Source organism: Rhinopithecus bieti, unplaced genomic scaffold (genome assembly GCF_001698545.2).
Source record: "Rhinopithecus bieti isolate Rb0 unplaced genomic scaffold, ASM169854v2 scaffold_4914, whole genome shotgun sequence".
Classification (NCBI taxonomy): Eukaryota; Metazoa; Chordata; class Mammalia; order Primates; family Cercopithecidae; genus Rhinopithecus; species Rhinopithecus bieti.
The window spans coordinates 233,553-252,668 of NW_016804536.1; the positions used below are offsets into that span (position 1 = coordinate 233,553).

General features: G+C 34.6%; 1 protein-coding gene across 1 annotated transcript in view; it reads right to left on the bottom strand.

Annotated features, from left to right (window-relative positions):
- Window positions 1–1,212: 1,212 nt before the first annotated feature.
- Window positions 1,213–19,116, bottom strand: part of PPP1R3A (protein phosphatase 1 regulatory subunit 3A) — a 37,158-nt gene continuing 19,254 nt past the window's right edge. Inside the window, exons 2-4 of the mRNA XM_017869040.1 lie at window positions 6,650–6,708; window positions 6,428–6,552; window positions 1,213–4,518 (exon numbers count right to left, since the gene is read on the bottom strand). Of these exons, the coding sequence (XP_017724529.1) occupies window positions 2,107–4,518; window positions 6,428–6,552; window positions 6,650–6,708 (2,596 nt within the window). The 3' untranslated portion in view covers window positions 1,213–2,106. The remainder of the gene's footprint in view (window positions 4,519–6,427; window positions 6,553–6,649; window positions 6,709–19,116) is intronic.

Here is a 19,116-nt window from a genome sequence, read left to right on the forward strand (position 1 = left end):
ATACACAATTAAGTATTTCGAATCTTTTAAAATTTGTTTTGTCTTATTAAAAATGTATAGGAGACTTGGTAAGTTAATATTACCAAAAGTTAAATAAAAGACATAAAAGTTATGTTGTCTTTTAAGAGAATAATTCTAGTTCAGACACCTGTGTTCATAGTATAGTGTTCTCTGCAAAAATGAGATATGGCATGTTGACTAAAACCCTTAAAGGTAGAATTCAAAAACTGAGCCATTAAGAACTAAGGAAATCCTAACCTTAACTTCATTGTAATTTAGACCTGTCAACAAAATTATCAGGACAGCAATTTTAGAGATTATTTCTAGGTACTGATTACAGTACTTCTCTTGTAGTGAATGAAATTCTGCCCTCTCAATCAAATATTTGCCCTAAGTTCTACTTCAGGATGTTTGTATTTGGTCAACTAAAAAGATGAAGTCAAGCATTCATTTTCAATGGGACTTGAGAGTAGTATGCAATTAGAGGATTTGGAAATAGTTATGTACCTAATAAAAATTAAGGAAATCATTTACTACCAGATGAAAGTCAGGATAAATGTTTCATTCTTATTTTGTCTTCCCACAAATGCATATGTCTTAGCTCTATGGGATGACATATGCAAGTTTTACTCATTGACTTTGCCCTTTCAGGTAAATAAACAGATTACTTTTTCTATCTGAAAATCAGTGTTACATGTGTTATGAAAGAAGTTCCTATGAAAAAAGAACCAACCAAAGAGGCCTCCTTTGGGTGATTTTCTTCCATAATTTCAGTGACGACAAAAGTGCCACACTACATACCTATGCCTAGAACTACCTATGCAGCATATCAAAGGAAGTGCTATGCCACAGAACAGAGCACAGAGTTTTGCATATAGTAGTCATTCCATAAATAGTTAAAATAAACTATGCAAATCTTTGCATTGCCTCTACTTGACTAAAATGAGTTTATCATATACACTTAGCTATAGGTAATATCAGCAGTCAAAGTCACTGCTATACTGGATATTCATTTCTTCAATCGATTTCCACTTTACCTATTTGCCTATTTAAAATTTTGAGTTATCATCTAACAACCTGATAATCATATAATAAATATCACCAAAGACTATTTGTTTTCTAAATGCACTTTGGGGGATAATTCATTGTCTTATGAGAAAATATCAAAACTTTGTTTGAAGACAAAAATACTACCATGTGGAACAAATAGTCCATTTGGAATTTTTATTGCCATTTAATGCCTTGTGCTTTATAGGTGCAAATTCATTCTGAAGCAATGCTTGTGGAACTTTTAATATACAGTTTCAATTCTGAATAGTTGACATTGAAATAGTTCAGCTGTGTTACAGTCTTCCCTCACAGGAGAAAAGCATTGCTTAAAGACAGGCCACCCACAAAATTTTGCAGAATTGAAAGATAATCTCCCAATTGTTTCAGTCTTATCAGATTTTGCTTATGAACACCCTGACTTTGTAGCTATAAAGAAGGTATAAGATACATGTGTGTGTGTGCACACGCACATCCAGTATCACACTCAAGTGAACAGAATATGTTTAAGTTTACATTTCAATGTATATGGATGTTTTCTTAAAAATATGAAAGGTTGAAATATTTGATCAATGAATCCTGATAAATGATACAGTGTTAAATACAAATTTCATATTCAATACTAAAAGATCAAAAAAGTCCTCTGCCATTGTCCACGATTTATCTGCTTTTTTAAAACCTTAGGGGAAACTATATACTCTCAGGGAAAAAAATGAAGCTTTATTGCGAGAGAAATGAATGTAAGAAATAGCACTTTAAGTAGCGAAGAGATGTGAAGCATTGCAACTTCATAGCCTGCTAAGGAGCAACAGCTGTACCTAATTTCAACTTGACGTGCTTCAGATCTCATATTGATATAGGTATTTAATGATCCAAACATAATGGTCCTATATAGAATAATTACTTATATGAAGGAGCAAACTTATTCGCGTTCCTTTTTAAATGATCCTTCAAGAGAAAAACTGCACTGGATCTTTGAACAATGAATAGTCCCATTCACCAATCCAAATGTTTGGGGTTAAATAGCTTATCTTTTAAGAGAGAATAGTAGTGCTGGGGTTACTTCTTCTTGACAGACTCTTTTTGTCTACCCTCTTCCCAGGACAGCCAGGACAATGACAAAAGGTAGAATGCCAAGCCAATCATTAAGTCATAATGGTAGACAGTTACAAGAAATATCAGAAACAAAAGGAAATAAGGTATTTTAGAGTTGGTATATTTTGAAATCAAAGATTCATTGCTTTGAGCTTGACTTTCCTCAACAGGAAGACTAGTAGAAGCAGAGCTCTCAGATTCCTTTTCACCTGAAGAGCATAGTGATTGCCCAGAGCTTACTAATCCTTTATTTTCATGCCTTGCTTCTTCCATATTCTCAAGAGGTTCGCTGATTAAAATCATTGGCCCTAGAGATTTTTCCACACTACACTCTTCTGATTGGAAAATCTGGCCTATGCATCTTTCTTTTCTACTACCTGACGCCACTATTCCTGAACTTTTGGAAACCTCTTCAGGTTTAGACTCAGGATAAGGGTGCTTCTCAATACCCTGGATTTCTCTTGTTGAATTACAAATACTTTCTGATTTCGTTGAAATAGGTTGGGTAGCCATGGTAGTAATTGCATTCTCTATAGCAATTGCCTGCTCATTAGTTGACACTGAAATTTCAGTATGTTTGGAAAAAGGAGAGCTATTCTGAGGAGCTCTATTGGTGTCTGAGTTAAAAGCAGAATGCACAGTGGCATCCAAGTCTGTTTTCTTTGATAATTCTTGAACTTGCCTATGATCTCTGTTTTCTGAAAATACCATTTTGTCTGTTGGTAACATTCCCAACTGTAAATCCAGTTTTGAAGTTGCTTTTTGATATTCTGTAATGACCTGTGAGGATTCTTTCATGGATGTTATATTGTCAGTGCCACATTTCTCCTTGTCATGTGTCTTTCTAGGATTGTACGTAGACATGGTTTCTTCCTTCTCCATTTCATCTACATGTACATTACAAATACCTAAATGTGATTCCTTTTCAAAATCATTGTCATAGATTACACCTACTGTATCTCGTTGACAAAGGGTATAATGTGAATCATCATTTTTCCCTTCATGTGGATCAAACGCTGTTTCCTTTACCTCGATGGGCCTGTCACTTCGTGCTGTCTCTTGAGGTAGCTTAGCAATTATTGCTTTTTCTCTAGCAGACATGCTTTCTGGAGTACTTTCTGATGTTGTCTTAATTATATAGGCTGTACCTGCTTCTGCTTTCTCAGCATGATCAGCTAGAGAAGACAGTTCACAGCACACTGTTTCTTGGCAGGTAAACAATTCTTCCGTAGTAGCTTTTAAACTCCTCGTATTATCTCTTTTTTCCCACAAATCTTCACAATCTCTTTGTTCTTTGATATGCTCTGTTAGATCTTTGATATGCTCTGTTATGTTTGTCTTATTCTCTCTTGCTTTTCCCTGACTTTCCAGAACATTCCAACTTTGTTTATGCTGTGTACTATTATCCTGATCTTCAGAATCAATCCCACCTGATTTTTCTTCAACTTGGAAAAGATAATCATTCCTCAAAACATTTCCAGTTCTTGGTGAACAAACTTGACCAGTTATCCCTTCTGGAGCGCTGCCTTCATTGGTCAAATGATGATGCTCTGGGGTTAACACAGCTTCTTCCCAACTTACATTTGTCCTTGGTGAATGAGACACATCTGCTGTTATTGCCCGGGTGGGGATTGCGGTATCTTCACTCAGCAGAGCAGTCAGGTCTCTGTTACTAGCTCCAATCCCTTCCATACTTATTTTAGGGTTGTCCATCTTCCTTTCTTGGTCATGTAAGATTGTTTGGAAATTTTTTCTTTGTTTTTCATTAACGCCTAAATATATTCTTTGTTCTTCATCATCCTTACCATTGCCATAATCTTCCTTAGAAGATCCTTCTTCTGTTGATTTGTTGAGACGTGCAGATATATCTGAATGGAAATCTCTTCTTAAACACCCCCAATCTTTTGTTTCAATTTTTTTATCTCCTCCTTCATGTTTTTTATTAAGGTTTCCTGCCATTAGTTGATCTGAAGAGGGGCAAGGTATTTGCATTGTGCCATTGCCACGGGCTGGATTAGCATTATCATCCAGGACTTCTTTGCTGCCAGTGTGTAATTGCATTAGTTCATCACTACTAGTATCTCCCAATGATGGCTTGATTTCTCTCATATTTGAACTAATTTCCTCTAAAGGTTGATGTGTACAGTCATTTCCTGAGGAATATTTTTCATTGCAGTAAAAATCTCCCTTTATGGAGCTTTCTGCCGATGAACTTGGAGACAGAGACCTTTGGAACAAGTCAGTGCACATTTCACCATGGATTTGCTTCTTCTCTAAACCCTCTGCTGTATTTGGAAAATTGACCGGGTCTGTTGAAAATGTATTCCTTTCATCTCTGGAAGCAGTACTTCTGTTTCTTATTAAGTGTTGATTTATCTTATGGGATAAAAACAACAAAGAAATAATGACCATAAGATCATTTTGAATATGCAGTGAATTAGATAGGTTTTACTAACTCGGCTAGTAATTATCTGGTAGATTTCTTTGACTGATTTCATTTGTAGATTTCATATAAACTCTGGAAGCCAGATGTTTTGGGGAGATCCTTGTAGGCTATGACTGGGGAATGAGATTAGTAAGAAAGGGGGCCCAAATTAGTCACTCTCCTTCCCAGCTTCCAAATATCACATTGTATTATTCAACTATTCTTGCTTGTCATTGCACTTTCTCCTCACTTAGGCTATACACATTGATAGCTCCATGCTAATCAATTAGAGAGCAGCTTCCTGGGTGCCCCTTGCTGCATTTACACTTGCTGTAGGTGCCCCCATTACAGTTTCTCTTATTAATATGTTTTCTGCAAAGCCTCTGCAAACTATTAATAGCAAAACGTCACTCAAAGAAAAGTGAGGGAGTTAATGTCTCTGCAAATTCTGTTTTAATGACCCTCTGCCAACTGGTACTCAAATGTATTTGAGCTCTTCAGTGATGCCAACTGTCAGGATTTAACAGTGAGATGCCTGTGTTTTTTTCTCCTCCTCATAACTGACATTTGCATGATCTCAATAATTATATGCAAATCTTACGTTTTCCCCTTCTTCTCACATAAGGCTCATGTTACTTGTCAACTGCACAGCTGTCTTGTAAGCCAATGCCTGTGGGTTCCGCAGATTTGGTTGTATTTCCATCTATTATAGAGCTTCATTGTTTTATGCATTAACGTCAGCATGGAGCAAATTAGCATCTAAATTACAGCTCCCTGTTCATTTATTGGATGTACAATCTCAGTAACTTCTAAACAAACTTTTATATTTGAGCCTGCTCATTGTAATGAGATGTATTGGTGAAGTACGTGATTTTTCAGGGCCCTTTCATTATATTCTGTGGTTTGAAAAAAATGGCGATGTTAACTTTCAGCTGGTGAGAATTCTCACGATGGGTGACAACTTTGTAGTTTCTTAAAGTTGGAGCAAAGTAAATTGCATACTTTAGTGATGCAGCTCCCATATCACTATAGAAAAGGTGGAATATGTGGGGAAATAGATGAGCTCTATTTCTTTCCTGTTTCAGCACTGACACTTAAAGAGGCAAATGTCATTTTAATCTTAGGTGATTATGAATCCATGTATTCCAATGATATGAGGTCCATCCAAATACAGTAAAGGATAAATTGCTTTATGTGACTCATTTACTCCTATTTCTTCCTTTGTGATAAAAGTGCTATCTAACCCATCCCCCCAAAAAAATTCCAAATAGATTGAATGCTCACCAAGTATGAAATTTATAACAAATTTAATACCAAATTGTATAGTACTGAATTTGTTTCCTGTTTTAAAATTATGGCACAGGCTATTTTCTTTTTGCTTGGTAATTTAATACTCTACAATGATATAGAACTTGGAGATTCTCACAAGGATGGAATTAAAAAAAATGCTGTTACATGTGAGAATCATAGACTTATAGAGTTGGACAGGACACTAACAATCCTCTAGTCCAGCCCTCTCATTTTATAGATGAATTTATGCTAAGTATACACTTGTCACAAAGATTAGAAATGCACATCAGGATAGTGCTACCTCTCCTGTAATTCCTACAAACTATTACTCAGAGCCGCTGGTAAATAGATAAGAAATGAATGTCATTAATTTACCACTGCAGAGACCAGAAGCAACATACAGAAATCAAAGTGCCTTGTTGATCAAGCTAGAGATGCAAGGACAGAATAGGCTGTGCTTTCACATTTGCAAATTATATTAGTTGAAGCTATTGAAAGACAGGCATTGCAGCATCTTTGAAGCAGAAATGGATTCATCTTCTCTAATACCGTGGCAACCAGAACACTTACCATCAACTCTAATTCTTTTTCATTATGTTCATCATGTTCCCTGTTTACATCTTTTACATTTTGATTACTGGCTTCCAAATCTTCCTTGTCCTCATGAGAACAAACGATTGTCGGGATAGAGGTATCTGAAAAGTTAATATAATTGTGCCTATGTAAGATTGTTTTAATTGTAGACTTTAACAAAAAGACAAATTTGGTTTTAAAATTAATGAAGAATATTACCTGTATTCTTTGGATTCTCAAAGTTATTTTCTTCTGATGTTACTAATGATTCTTCTTTACTGTTAAATTTAAAAGAAAATGTTATATGTTTTTCTGGGACTGCATCTTCTAAGTATTTTTATTCAGGGGGAAATTCAATCAGTAACAAGCCAAATAAACATTATATAACTTTCTTATTTTCCTATATTACTTGGCATTTTTTAAAAATAAAAATGATCTTTTTGGAATGATGCAATAGTAAGTATTGGTTGTAGAAAAATTTAAAAATAATTCAAACCATGGCCATTTTCTAAACAGAGTATTTTTATCATATTAAACTTGTATAACCAAAGTAAAATAACAGGTGGTAAATGTATTATTTTCTATCTTCAATGAATTTCATCTTTTCAAATGAGAATGTTTCTCATGGCTTAATGATAAACATTTTATGAACTGAAAGTCCATTTGTGGTCATGGAAATTGCTAACATTTCAATTAATTTTTTGTGTTCCATTTTACTCAAAATTCTTCCAGTTGGACTAACACTAACATTAACTCTCTGTCCAGAAAAGCAAAAAAAAAAAAAAAAAAAAAAAAAAAAAAAAAAACCCCCCAAAAGTAAAAGAAAGAAAGAAACAAGCAAAAAAACTGAAAGGCAGCTAAACTTACTCAGTTAAAAGACTTTATATATGTACTGCCACAGGCCAATTTTATAAGCAAGACTTTGGATCATTTATATGCAAGCATACACTTTCCTTCTTTAAAATGATTTGGGTTACATTTCCTTTTCTAGCACACCCTGCATACTGATTGTAAAAGACAAAACCTTTTTGTTTCAAATGTAATCTATTTGTAGTTGTATTTGTGGAGTCATTAGAATTTAGATTTATCCATGAAACTCAGTAGGAAAAATGTTGGGCAAAAAAAGCCCACTTTGTGTATAGTTGTCACAAGTCAATTTATTAGAAATATTTGGCCCAGTATACACATTTTCTCGTACTGTCTCAACTGAATTTCCTTATGGTGACTGTTCTCAACAACTTTTCTACAACAAAAGAAATCTGGAAAGTTGGCAGTGGCTGATGAATTTGTGTAATAAGAGTCTAGCCTTCATTGCATGAGCAATTTTGATCCAAATCCCGGGAAGGCCAATTTTATATTCACAAATCATGAGAAATTGAAAATTCTTCCATCCTGACCATGCAAGAAGATAATTCAGTTTTATATATTTTATGATTCATAATTTTAACTTTACTAAAACATTCGGTATCTTTAGTGGGCCGACTTATAGAACATAATGCTTCCATATAAATATAATTTTATTAGAAAAATATACTGCTTGCATAATTGATACTGACTTAATTTATAAAGCCATATTGCTTAATGAGGTCAAAACTATGCCAAAGTTTATTTTATGAAATCCAACAGCAGGCCGACACATCTTTCCTTCTCCATGTACATAATGTTTATGTGCTTAAAAATATATAAACCATTAAACAGCATTTATTTATTCCTGCTTCATGTCTATTCCCATAAAAATACTGAAAGTATTATTCGTAGAAGAAAATAGTCAAAGATTGTTGGTTTTACCTAATCAAAATGCTATCTATCACTTCTCTAATTCAATTCTCTAAAACAGTTTAATTCTTAAAATAATGATGGAGAAAAGGACAGGAGCCTGCTTTAACTTATTTGGTGATAAAATAAGTATTCAAGTATGTATTCTTATGTTAGTGTCTTAAAATGCAAATATAGAAATACAGGAGAAAAACTTCAAATTCAGGGACAAATTCAAAGAAAAGTAGAAATAAATGCAATTTAAATATCATATCAAATATCTATAAACAAAAACAGAAAATGTGTAACATTTCTATGGGGAAAGTAATACAATTATATCAAAGAGTGTTAAAGAAGATCCTCAAAAAGTTGATAAACATACCATGTTCATAGATAGAAAATATTATGAAGATGTCAATTCTCTCACAAATTGATCTATAAATTTTATACTAACCAAAACATCATTTTTTATAGAATTTGAAAATATTATTCTAAAAGAAAAATAAAGGGCAAATGATGGCTAAAATATTTCTCAGAAATAGCAGGGAGGAGGAATTTTATCAGATTAAGTATTTTTAATGAAGATTTATTTATTAAGATAGTGTTATATTGGTAGAGTCAGACAAACTAGTAAGACAAGATTGAGAGCTTAGAACCTTGGTATATGACAAATGGTATATCCAGAACCTTGGTAAATGACAAACATAGTATGTCAGACATTAGGAAATATGGTACTTTTCAGTAAGTTGAGCCAGAGAAAATGGCTGCCAGTTGGATTTAGATCTTAAATGTCAAAAACCTTGAAATTCTTAGTTGAAAATATATATGAATATCTTCTGGACCTAAGAGTAGGAAATATTTTCTTAAGAAAGAAGAAAAAAAAGATTTAAAAAATTGGTCATTTTAACTGTAGTAAAATTTAAAATGTTTATTAAGAGACTATGCAGTAAAAATGAAGTTACAAAGTGGGAGAAGATGCTTTCATTACACAAAATCAACACAAATAAGCATCAAGAATACGTAATGAACTCCTACAAATCAACAAGAAAGCACAAACAATTCGCTGTGTGTAGGGCGGCAAGGGTGCAGACATATCAGAGAAGAGGAAACACATCGTCAATAAGTACATAATGGGACGGTCAGCACTGTTAGAGAATAAATGAAATCAAGACTGCAAAGAGTTATAATTTTATACTCATTTAATTCATAAAAAATTAAAAGTCTATTAATACCAAGAGTTGAAGATGACTGAAGCTGTAGGCTTTTTAAAATTTTTTTTGAGACAACATTTTCCTCCGTCATCCAGACTAGAGTCCAGTGACGCAATCTTAGCTCACTACAACTTCCACCTCCCAGGTTCTTGTGCCTCAGCCTCCCAAGTAGCTGGGATTACAGGCACAGGCATGTGATACCACATCCTAATTTGTATTTTAGTAGAGATGAGGTTTCATCATGTTGCCCAGGCTAGTCTTGAACTACTAAGCTCAGGCAATCCACCTGTCTCAGCCTCCCAAAGTGCTAGGATTACAGACATGAGCCACCACACCTGACCCCCCAGGCTTTCTTATACATTGCTGGTGGGAGAATAAATAGGTAAAACCACTTTGAAAAACAATTTGACTGACATTATCTTCAAAATTCAACATTTATATAAATGATGACCACTACTTCCACTCCCAGGTGTATACCCAAGAGAAACTCTTGCATATATTACCTGAGATATCTAAAGGAATGCTCACGGTGTCATTGTTAGCTGTATAAGTCTTGAACCAACCCAAATCAACAGAAGAATAGATACAAAACTATTAATATCACAAAAAGGAGTATGATACAGCACTCAAAATTAACACACCACAGAGACAAACAATATGGATAAATCTTAGCAATATAATTTTAAATGAACCATTCCAAAGTATAACAGAAGATATTCTTTTATTAAGCTAAAATTACCTATATATGTAAATAAAATTACTTGTCCCTTGTTATATACAGTTATAATATAAATTATACAGTTATAGCTATATATACCTATATATAATATTTAATATATTTATATAAATTACAGAGTTATATATAGTTAAATATAACTTTAATTTATAATATATATGGCAAGGGACAAGTAATTTTATTTACATATGTGTAGTTTTTAGCTTAAGAATGTCCTCTGTTATAATACTTTGGAACTGTTCATTTAATAGTATATTGATAAGATTTATCCATACTGTTGTATGTCCCTATGGTTTGTTATATATTATAAATTACATTTATATAGCAAGTGATAAGTAATTTTATAATAAACAATTACACTAAAAATAACTTGATTTTCATGATATTATGGCTATATCAGGTGGTGATATGGTTTGACTGTGTCCCCACCCAAATCTCATCTTGAATTGTAACTCCCACAATTCCCATGTGTCTTGGGAAGAACCCAGAGAGAGGTGACTGAATTAAGGGAGTGGGTCTTTTCTGCACCATTCTCATGATAGTAAATGAGTCTCATGAGATCTGATGTTTTCAAAAACAGGAATATCCCTGCACAAGCTCTCTCTTTGCCTACTGCCACCCATGTAAGATGTGACTTGCTCCTCCTTGCCTTCTGCCATGATTGTGAGGTCTCACCAGTCATGTGGAACTGTGAATCCATTAAACCTCTTTCTTTTGTAAATTATAGTATGAAAACAGACTAATACAGGTGGGTCAAATTAGGGGGAAGGAATCAGGAAATGAGAATTCAGCCACTGTTTTGGGTGGTTGTTTTGCAGGTGCTTATTAATAATTTGAAATATCTAAATAGTTCAATTCTAGTTTCAAATAATTTATGAGGATAGATGGATTACTCTCTGGCCCACATTAGAGGATGTCTATTAATAAAATGCCACTCTGAAATTCAAAATGCTAGTCATATGACTAATTACATCTAAAGAGTTGAATTCAAGAGCTTTAGAACATTTGAGAAAAAAGACAAAGAACTTGATGGTTGATGATGATAGGGCCCAGAACCATGAAAATTGTGACGTGAAGAAAGTATACTTTTGAATATCTCTCATTTCCCCTTTATGTTCCTTGAGTTCTTCTTGGTAAAGGAGAGTTTCATATTTTTCTGTATTCACAGTGGCTAACACAGTACCTGAAACATAATAGTGGCATAATAAATGCTGTTGAGTCAATAACTGCACAGCATCCTTTCCACCCTCCCTTCTCCTCTTTACCTTTTGCCAACATTATTATGACAGTGTGCTTCTCTTATTTCCATTAGATATTTCAGAAAATAATCTAATATTTTAAAATATGTACATTTTTGTTTATCTTCTAAGACTTAAAGTATTACCCCTTCAGAGTTCAGGACAATGTTTTCAATTATGGAGTCAATAATGAGTCAAGATTTAAGCATAATTTTAAAATTATTATAATTTTAGAAATTAAAAAGTAAAAAATTAATTAATGGAACAATACTTTGTTTCCACTGTACCTTAAATTATATAATACAGTCATCTATATTATTTAATCAGGGTCTCTATTTTTCTAATAGATATTTTAAAATAATCCATGAGTCATGAATTATAACAAACACTGAGAAATTGAAAATAAATATGCCCTAGTTTCTTATCTCAAGGAAGCTATAATGTGAAGATGGAAATAGACATATCAACAGGTAATTACAATTACTATAAGTGATAAGTGCTATAATAAACAATGGTATATGATATTCTCTTAGAAATAAGGAGAAAGGACAGAAGTTATCAGGAGACTGTTAGAGGAATCAGGAAGTTTATCTCAAAGTTACTAACATTCTGATTTAGGTTTTAGGGATGACTAGAAGCTTCCCAATTAGAGAAGAATACAGTCATTGTAGGCAGAGGGAACAACAGGTGGCCAAAGACAAGACTAAAAAAAGCACAAAAGGGCCAGGTGTGGTGGCTCACACCTGTAATCGCAGCACTTTGGGAGGACGAGGAGGGCGGATCATGAGGGTCAGGAGTTTGAGACCAGCCTGGTCAACATAATGAAACCCCATCTCTACTAAAGACACAAAAAATTAGCCAGGCATGGTGGTGGGTACCTGTAATCCCAACTACTTGGGAGGCTGAGGCAGGAGAATGGCGTGAACCCAGGAGGTGGAGCTTGGAGCTTGTTGTGAGCTGAGATCATGCCACTGCACTCCACACTCCAGCCTGGGAGACAGAGCGAGACTCCGTCTCAAAAAAAAAAAAAAAGTCACATCTAGAAACAATGAGATGTTCAAAGGGCTGGACTCTGTTTGGGGAAAGAATGCCAAGGGGTAGAATGAGAGTTAGTTCAAGCCAGATTGTAAAGGGCTTAGCATAGCAGGCAAAAGGAGGTTGAATTATTTAGATACTTTTTAACCAGTGGCATGGGGGGTTAGGGCTAAACAGGAGAGAGATGTGGTCACATTTACATTTACCAACCTATTTCTGGAGGTAATGTACAGGAGAAACTGGATGGGATGAGCCACAGTGGAGCAGAAAGACTAATCAGAGGCTCCTGAAACATTTTCAGGCACAAAATAAGGGCGAAGGGTACTATTAATGAAGAAAGAGAAAAAGAACCAAATGTGAGTTTTAATTTTTGATGTAGCATTAATATGATTTGATCAATATGCTGTACATAGATGTTTTTTAAAGCCCTTTTCTACCCAACCTCAGTTGCATTCATCAGAATTAGAAATCTACATTGTTGCCCCTTCTAAGACCTAGGCCAAGACGGTTAACTGAGGGATCCTGCACTACAGGTCAGCAAGGTCCTGAATTAGTCTGAAGATTGGTTTTGATGTTTTATGTGCTGGGTGACTTGCTTCCCAGGAGTTCATGTGGACACCTTTTTCAGGGTTCCTCCCTAATCTCTGGTACACATGTCTAGATGGTAAACCAGCAAGTTATTTCTAGGTTTTTGATTTTTATTCCAGTCATTCACTGAGGAAAATAAAATGTTTTCTCATTCACACTAGTCACCTGGGTGACTAAAATTCTAAGGAGTTCTTACCAACCTTTAGAATGCCCTCTTGGGCATTCTACTGGAGGAATTTCTAAGGAACTAGAAATCAAGTTCACAGAGGAACTTTAAACATCTCAGTTGTTTAGAAGCCCTGTTACCTTGTCTCTCCCCTCTCTCATAAATACAATAGATCTCAAATACAACAACAGTTCCTAGAATTGCCTTTCATGTCAGAAACTTCAGGCCCTACCTCTGTAAAATCTAAATTAATATAGACCTGCATATGGAGGTAAAGATGGGGAACAGAGAATGATGGTGCTAAAAATTTCCTAAAATGGTTTTGATGTGAGGCCAGATTTGCAAACTCCTCGTATAGACAACAATGTATCTCCTTGCCCCACTGGATTTAGCTATGCAGACTGTTCCTCCCTAGATGATAGGCAGGTGGGAGAGTTATTGCAATTCCTGGCCCCAAATCCAGTTCCCCTGCTTCTTACTAGTTTCATATGAGTTTAAAGTATGGTTTGCTACTATTTACATAACTCTTAAGATAATCAAGAAATAAAGGATTGTGCAGAAGCTTCTAATTTGGAGATCTAAAAGGATGGAAACACCATCATTTGACGTGGAGATTTAAAAGGAAAAGCATGGGTGAAAGAAAGAGGATAAGCTTTATTGAAGGATATGTGCTAAACTTGTAAACTCTTCAACCAACTGGAAGTGAAAACTAGTGTTTGTTGAATGAAAAATGCCCAGACTGACATTTTTCCTTTTTCCCTTACAATATCATTGCACACAGGCTTGTACTGTCTTTATAAGTTAAGGTAAACTTTCCCTCACTTCAAAGAAGTGAGACATCATATTGAAATTTTATGTGATGACTTCTAAAGGACATTAAATATGTGCTCAACATAAGAAATGAATGTTTTCCAGGCAATGGTTACACTTGTAACATGTAGTAGCAATTTTATATGTATAGCAATCTGTGTTTTTTCATTCAATCCATCATCATTTAACAGATGTTTAGTGGGTGCCCACCAATTACGAAATGTTGCACTGGATTGTCACAAAAAGCAAGACATCCCTGCCCTCAGAAGGCTCACAAGCCAATGGGGAGAGTGGACAAGTACATAAAGCAGCAGCCCCAGGGTACGACAACTGTGAGCTCCGTGACGAACAGAGTGGGGTAGGAAATACCTTCTAGAAGGACATAGTCCATAAGCTGAAACCTAAATAAGAAGCCTTAGCTAGAGAAAAGGAGAGAAGCAATTCCAAGCTTAAGGCATTATATTCAAAAACCTTATAAGTAAAAAAAGAATTATTCTCAACTTGTTAAGTAATCCAAGATACAATTTAGTAAAAATATGAAAGACTAAAGGCCCAGGGCACCAACCAATTGGTAGCCAACTAGCTTAAGAGGCACAAATTTAAACCCAAACAGTGCCTCTCAAAATGTGGTTCACAGACCTCCTATGAGAAAATGACCTGGTACTTACTACAAATGCTGCTTCGGGGCCAGAAATCGGATCTACTGAATCAGCATCTCTGAGTGGGCAGTGGGAATCTGCATTTTAACTGGAACCTCAGAGTTAGCTGAGGTGCACTAGTGCTGTCTGACTACACATATTGAAAAAGAATATCTGCAGGCAGACACTCAGACTCCAGGAATGTGGTATACAAAGTGCGTCTTTATGTCTCAAACTTTTCCAGCAAGTTACCCACAATTATGCTACAGCTATAGCTCTGTGCACAAAATAAATGTTTGTGTATCTCATATATACCCAGAAAAGAAGAAACACATTGAAGAATAGACCAATCATCTTCTGTGACTTACAGAATAAAATAATGAAACATCAATGGGGTAGAAATTGAAGGACATTTTCAACCTATCTAATAAGCAAAAAAAAAAAAATTGTGTTTTTAAGTCAGCTCTTAATCATTCAAAATGTGAGTTCTACAGACTTTTACCTCTGAGCCCCATGCAACTTACAGAAAGTTTATTTTACTTTTTATGCCAAATTCCTCTCAGATTTGTAAGAGACCTCATACTTGGATTATCTCATCCCATCATTTCATAGAGAAAAGAAAACTAAAGGCCAGTTCAACAATATGGCAGAAGTCATACCAACCAACTAGTGGCAAATCCATAACTAGCTCTAAGTTTCTTAGTCATTATGTTAGTGTTCTTTCCGTAAAGGGTCAATCTGTGGTGACAAAAAGCAAAAAAAAAAAAAAAAACCTGCATGCAAATCTCAGTCTTTCCGGTTACTTAACACTTACTAAGTCAATTACTCACCGTGTGACTTCAGTCAAGATACTTAATCAACCTCTCTGCGTCTAATTTTTCTCCAAAATCTTGCCTACTCCTAACACAGAGTAATTATTTAGCATAGTTTCCAACACATGAAAGTGTTTACTAAATAATTATTTTATTAGGAAATGTAGTAAATGGCACACTGATCATTAATTCTAATTATCACAAAAACAAATTTATAAGCTGCTTCTTTTACACTGAGTTATCTATACTTTTAATGTTTACCATATTCTCTCATATATTTAATATGCAAGGTACTTCTAAGAGTAAAATGTGCAGTCCTTGATAGCATACTTGCTCAGCCATTTGAATATACCCTTATTATTAGAAGAGCACCCTTCAAAAAAAAATCATTAGATCTTCAGTGACAGTAACCTTTTGTTTAAAAGTATCCTCTCCAAATACAATGTACACTGGCATGATAATTTGTACCTTTTTCCATTACCCAATTGATTTATTCAGTGCCAGGATTTAGGCACCATGTTAATATTACTGCAGCTTCTGGATGTGTTCCACTTTTGCTTTTGGAGTTACAATTAATTTTAACACTGTCAAAATGTAGTCGTTTTTAGTATAATAATATAGTTTTTCCAAAGGTCCTATGATCCCGTTGTGCTAAAACCCCATATGTCTCTTAAAAAATGAGCAAAACCTCTTAAAGATCTATGCCACAAAGTCTAAGTCTGATGTGATGGAATTACCCAACCAGTTAAGGTGAATGGCAGGATTAGGTTGTAAGCAGCAAAGCCTAATTCTGCTCCAAGAGGAATCAAAATGTTGGCATGAAAAGGGATCATTTCCAAAGTGTATCATGAATATTGTATTTGTGTCTCCCTTATACCCAGCCTGAAAGTGCTCAGAATTTTCTAAACAGGACCAAACTTGGAATTCTTGGGCATCACCTCTCTCTCTATGATAAACAACTAAAAACTAAATGTGAAACTACTTAAGTTCAGACCAGCCCTCTTCATTCAAAGCTTGTGATCCCATTTTTTTCTTTCACATCCCTTCACCCCATGAAAGAGAGGAAAATAAATGACCTTTAAAATCAGAAATAATATGAGCCTCCTTTGAGATTTTTAAAAAGTCATTCAAGAACAGTATATCATCATTGGCACTAAATGGACACATACAGAAATGTTGAATAGGTTTTCCAAGGATAAATAATTATATAGTATATTGTGGACTGTTTCTTTTCATAATATTATGTTGCAACTTCTCTAAAATTGACTTTTAGAATTCTGCCATTTCATAGCCACTCATATATCGAAGAAAGGAAGAAAGTAAAGGCTTATACTTAACAATAGGCAAAATTCATAATACATTACCCAACTACTACAGCTTAATATATTTTCCTTTGGTGTTACAGTACTGGCTAGTCTTCTCTTGATCAGGAATAAAACCAAAAGCGGAAGAGAAACATTTGATTAAAAGAGAGATTGGTGTCTAATTGTGAAGGGAAGTGCCTGAGGAAAAACAAATTTAAGGAACTATGCAGAAGGAATTAAGGATGAAAAGATGCATTAGGTTTAGTTTCTTCATAATGCCAGAAATGAAAACAAAATGAATACAGTCTGGCATGATTAACAGGCATTGAAAAAAGCAAAAAAATAATCTCAAGAAAAAATGTGATAATTTTAAAAATGTCTTTATATTCTTCTATGCTGAATCTGGAAACTAATAACTGACACAGTAAGGCACATCATTTTGTTTTGGTTTTGACCGAAACGTTGTTTTTTTTGTGGGCATCACATTTCTTATCTGTAAAGTGAAAGCTCTGGATTAGCTTAGAAGACCACAGATAGAATATACTCATGCTTACCTTTCTAACACTCACGGCAAGCACTGATAACAGATAAAGGAACTTCCTTGCTGTGGCCGTATTGAGCTCCACTACTTTTCTTTTACACAGCCAGGCAGCCACTACCCATCAACCCCTTCATTGCTCAAAATGGAACCAATTTGCCTTCTCAGCTTTAATATTAAATAACATGCCTTGCAGTTTAAGAGCTCTACATCTGTATAACTAATAGGAGTATTCTGAGTATCATTTAGAGGTGTTTAATTGGAAAATTCCTAATATTTTCAAAACAAAATGCTGGTAGAATCAATTCTCCAATAAGAAATGGAGAAATGCTGAACAAAAAAAGTTGTTCAGTCTTTGAACTAACAGTCTATGAAGAAGGGAATCAAACTTACATTCCTGCAACAGAATTACCTACAGAATCCATGGAAAGGTGTTCAAGTACTTTTGAAGCCTATTCATATGCCGTGTTATGGAAAATATGTTATGGTATAACTTTTCATCTGAGACTTTATATACTGCTTGTATTCACTTTCTTGACAACCTAAAATTGCAATATAGCCAAGGATAAATTGTCAATTGTATGATCTATATTATCAATTTAAATTTAATGCCACAGAAATCTCACGTGCATAGTTTGCAAGCTAATCTTGTATTATTTCTACTACATGTAATGGAATGGTGTATTTCCATGATATTTTGTTTATGGAAAAGAAAACCTTTTCAAAAGTAAAACATTGCCAATATCTATAATTGATTAAGAAAAACAATACATTGAATATACCTATTATATAAGCTAATTTATTACTTTTAAAATGTGACTATAAACCATGTAAAACCACAAGCCCATTGGGGAAACTGTACTGAACTGCTCAAGCATTCAAGTAACTCAGAACATACCATTATGTTTGTGACCAGATTGTTTCATTGAATTATCTTCCTCTTTGCATAAAACTGAATTATTGCATTTCTAAAAATCTTCTCTATTTCAATACCTAAGTTAGAACATTGTCCAGTACCTCCGAGCTTGATCTTGAGAACATACTGAAAACAAAAGGTACTTTGCCTTATTGATCCAGGAAATTTCAACTGCAGACAGAAAAGCGACTGAAAACAACCTTTTGGAGAATTCTTTGTTAAATCTCTCTTCAAAAGTTTCTTATTTTTTAACTCTTCAGTTCCTACCAAGGATAACCGGTCTAAATCCGCTTTGTCATGACAAAGAGGTAAGTGGCGGTGTTTTTTCTAGCTCACCCCAAAGGAAGTAGGGAAAAAAGACATTTTAGACTTAATTATCTGATTGGATTGGGCACCATGTGCAATTCTGTAGAGCAGTGTACTCTCCAAAGAGGCACTCAATTTTCAGGATCTAATGCATAACTAAGTAGAATCTGGGAGGTCCAAGTGTGAACCAAAAAACATTTAGGTTGCTTTGGAATGAGATCTAATTACAAGCAGAATTCATATGTCATAAGTGAAAGAAGACTTACAGATAAACCTGGCCCAAAGAACTCCATTACAACCTGCCAATCATATTCAATTGAGAGAAAATACAAATGTTTTCAGTGATGGATACCAGAAAACTGAACATACTCCAGAGAGATACCATTTTAAAAAATCTCAAACTTATTGGCCTAAAGTCCTTATTTTACCTGCGTTCTTAAGTGAAGCAATAGTCACCCTTGGAACAGGTGGGTAGCAAGAAAGTAGCAATTGTCTAGCTGAGAGTCTTGCCACCTCAGAAGTCTTATCTCCACAATTTCCTCACAACATATGCTGACAGCTTTATAATGCCTACAGCCTTCAAAAATAATCAGTGTGTTGTCATGTGTATTTTTTTTTCTAGGGATACTAAAT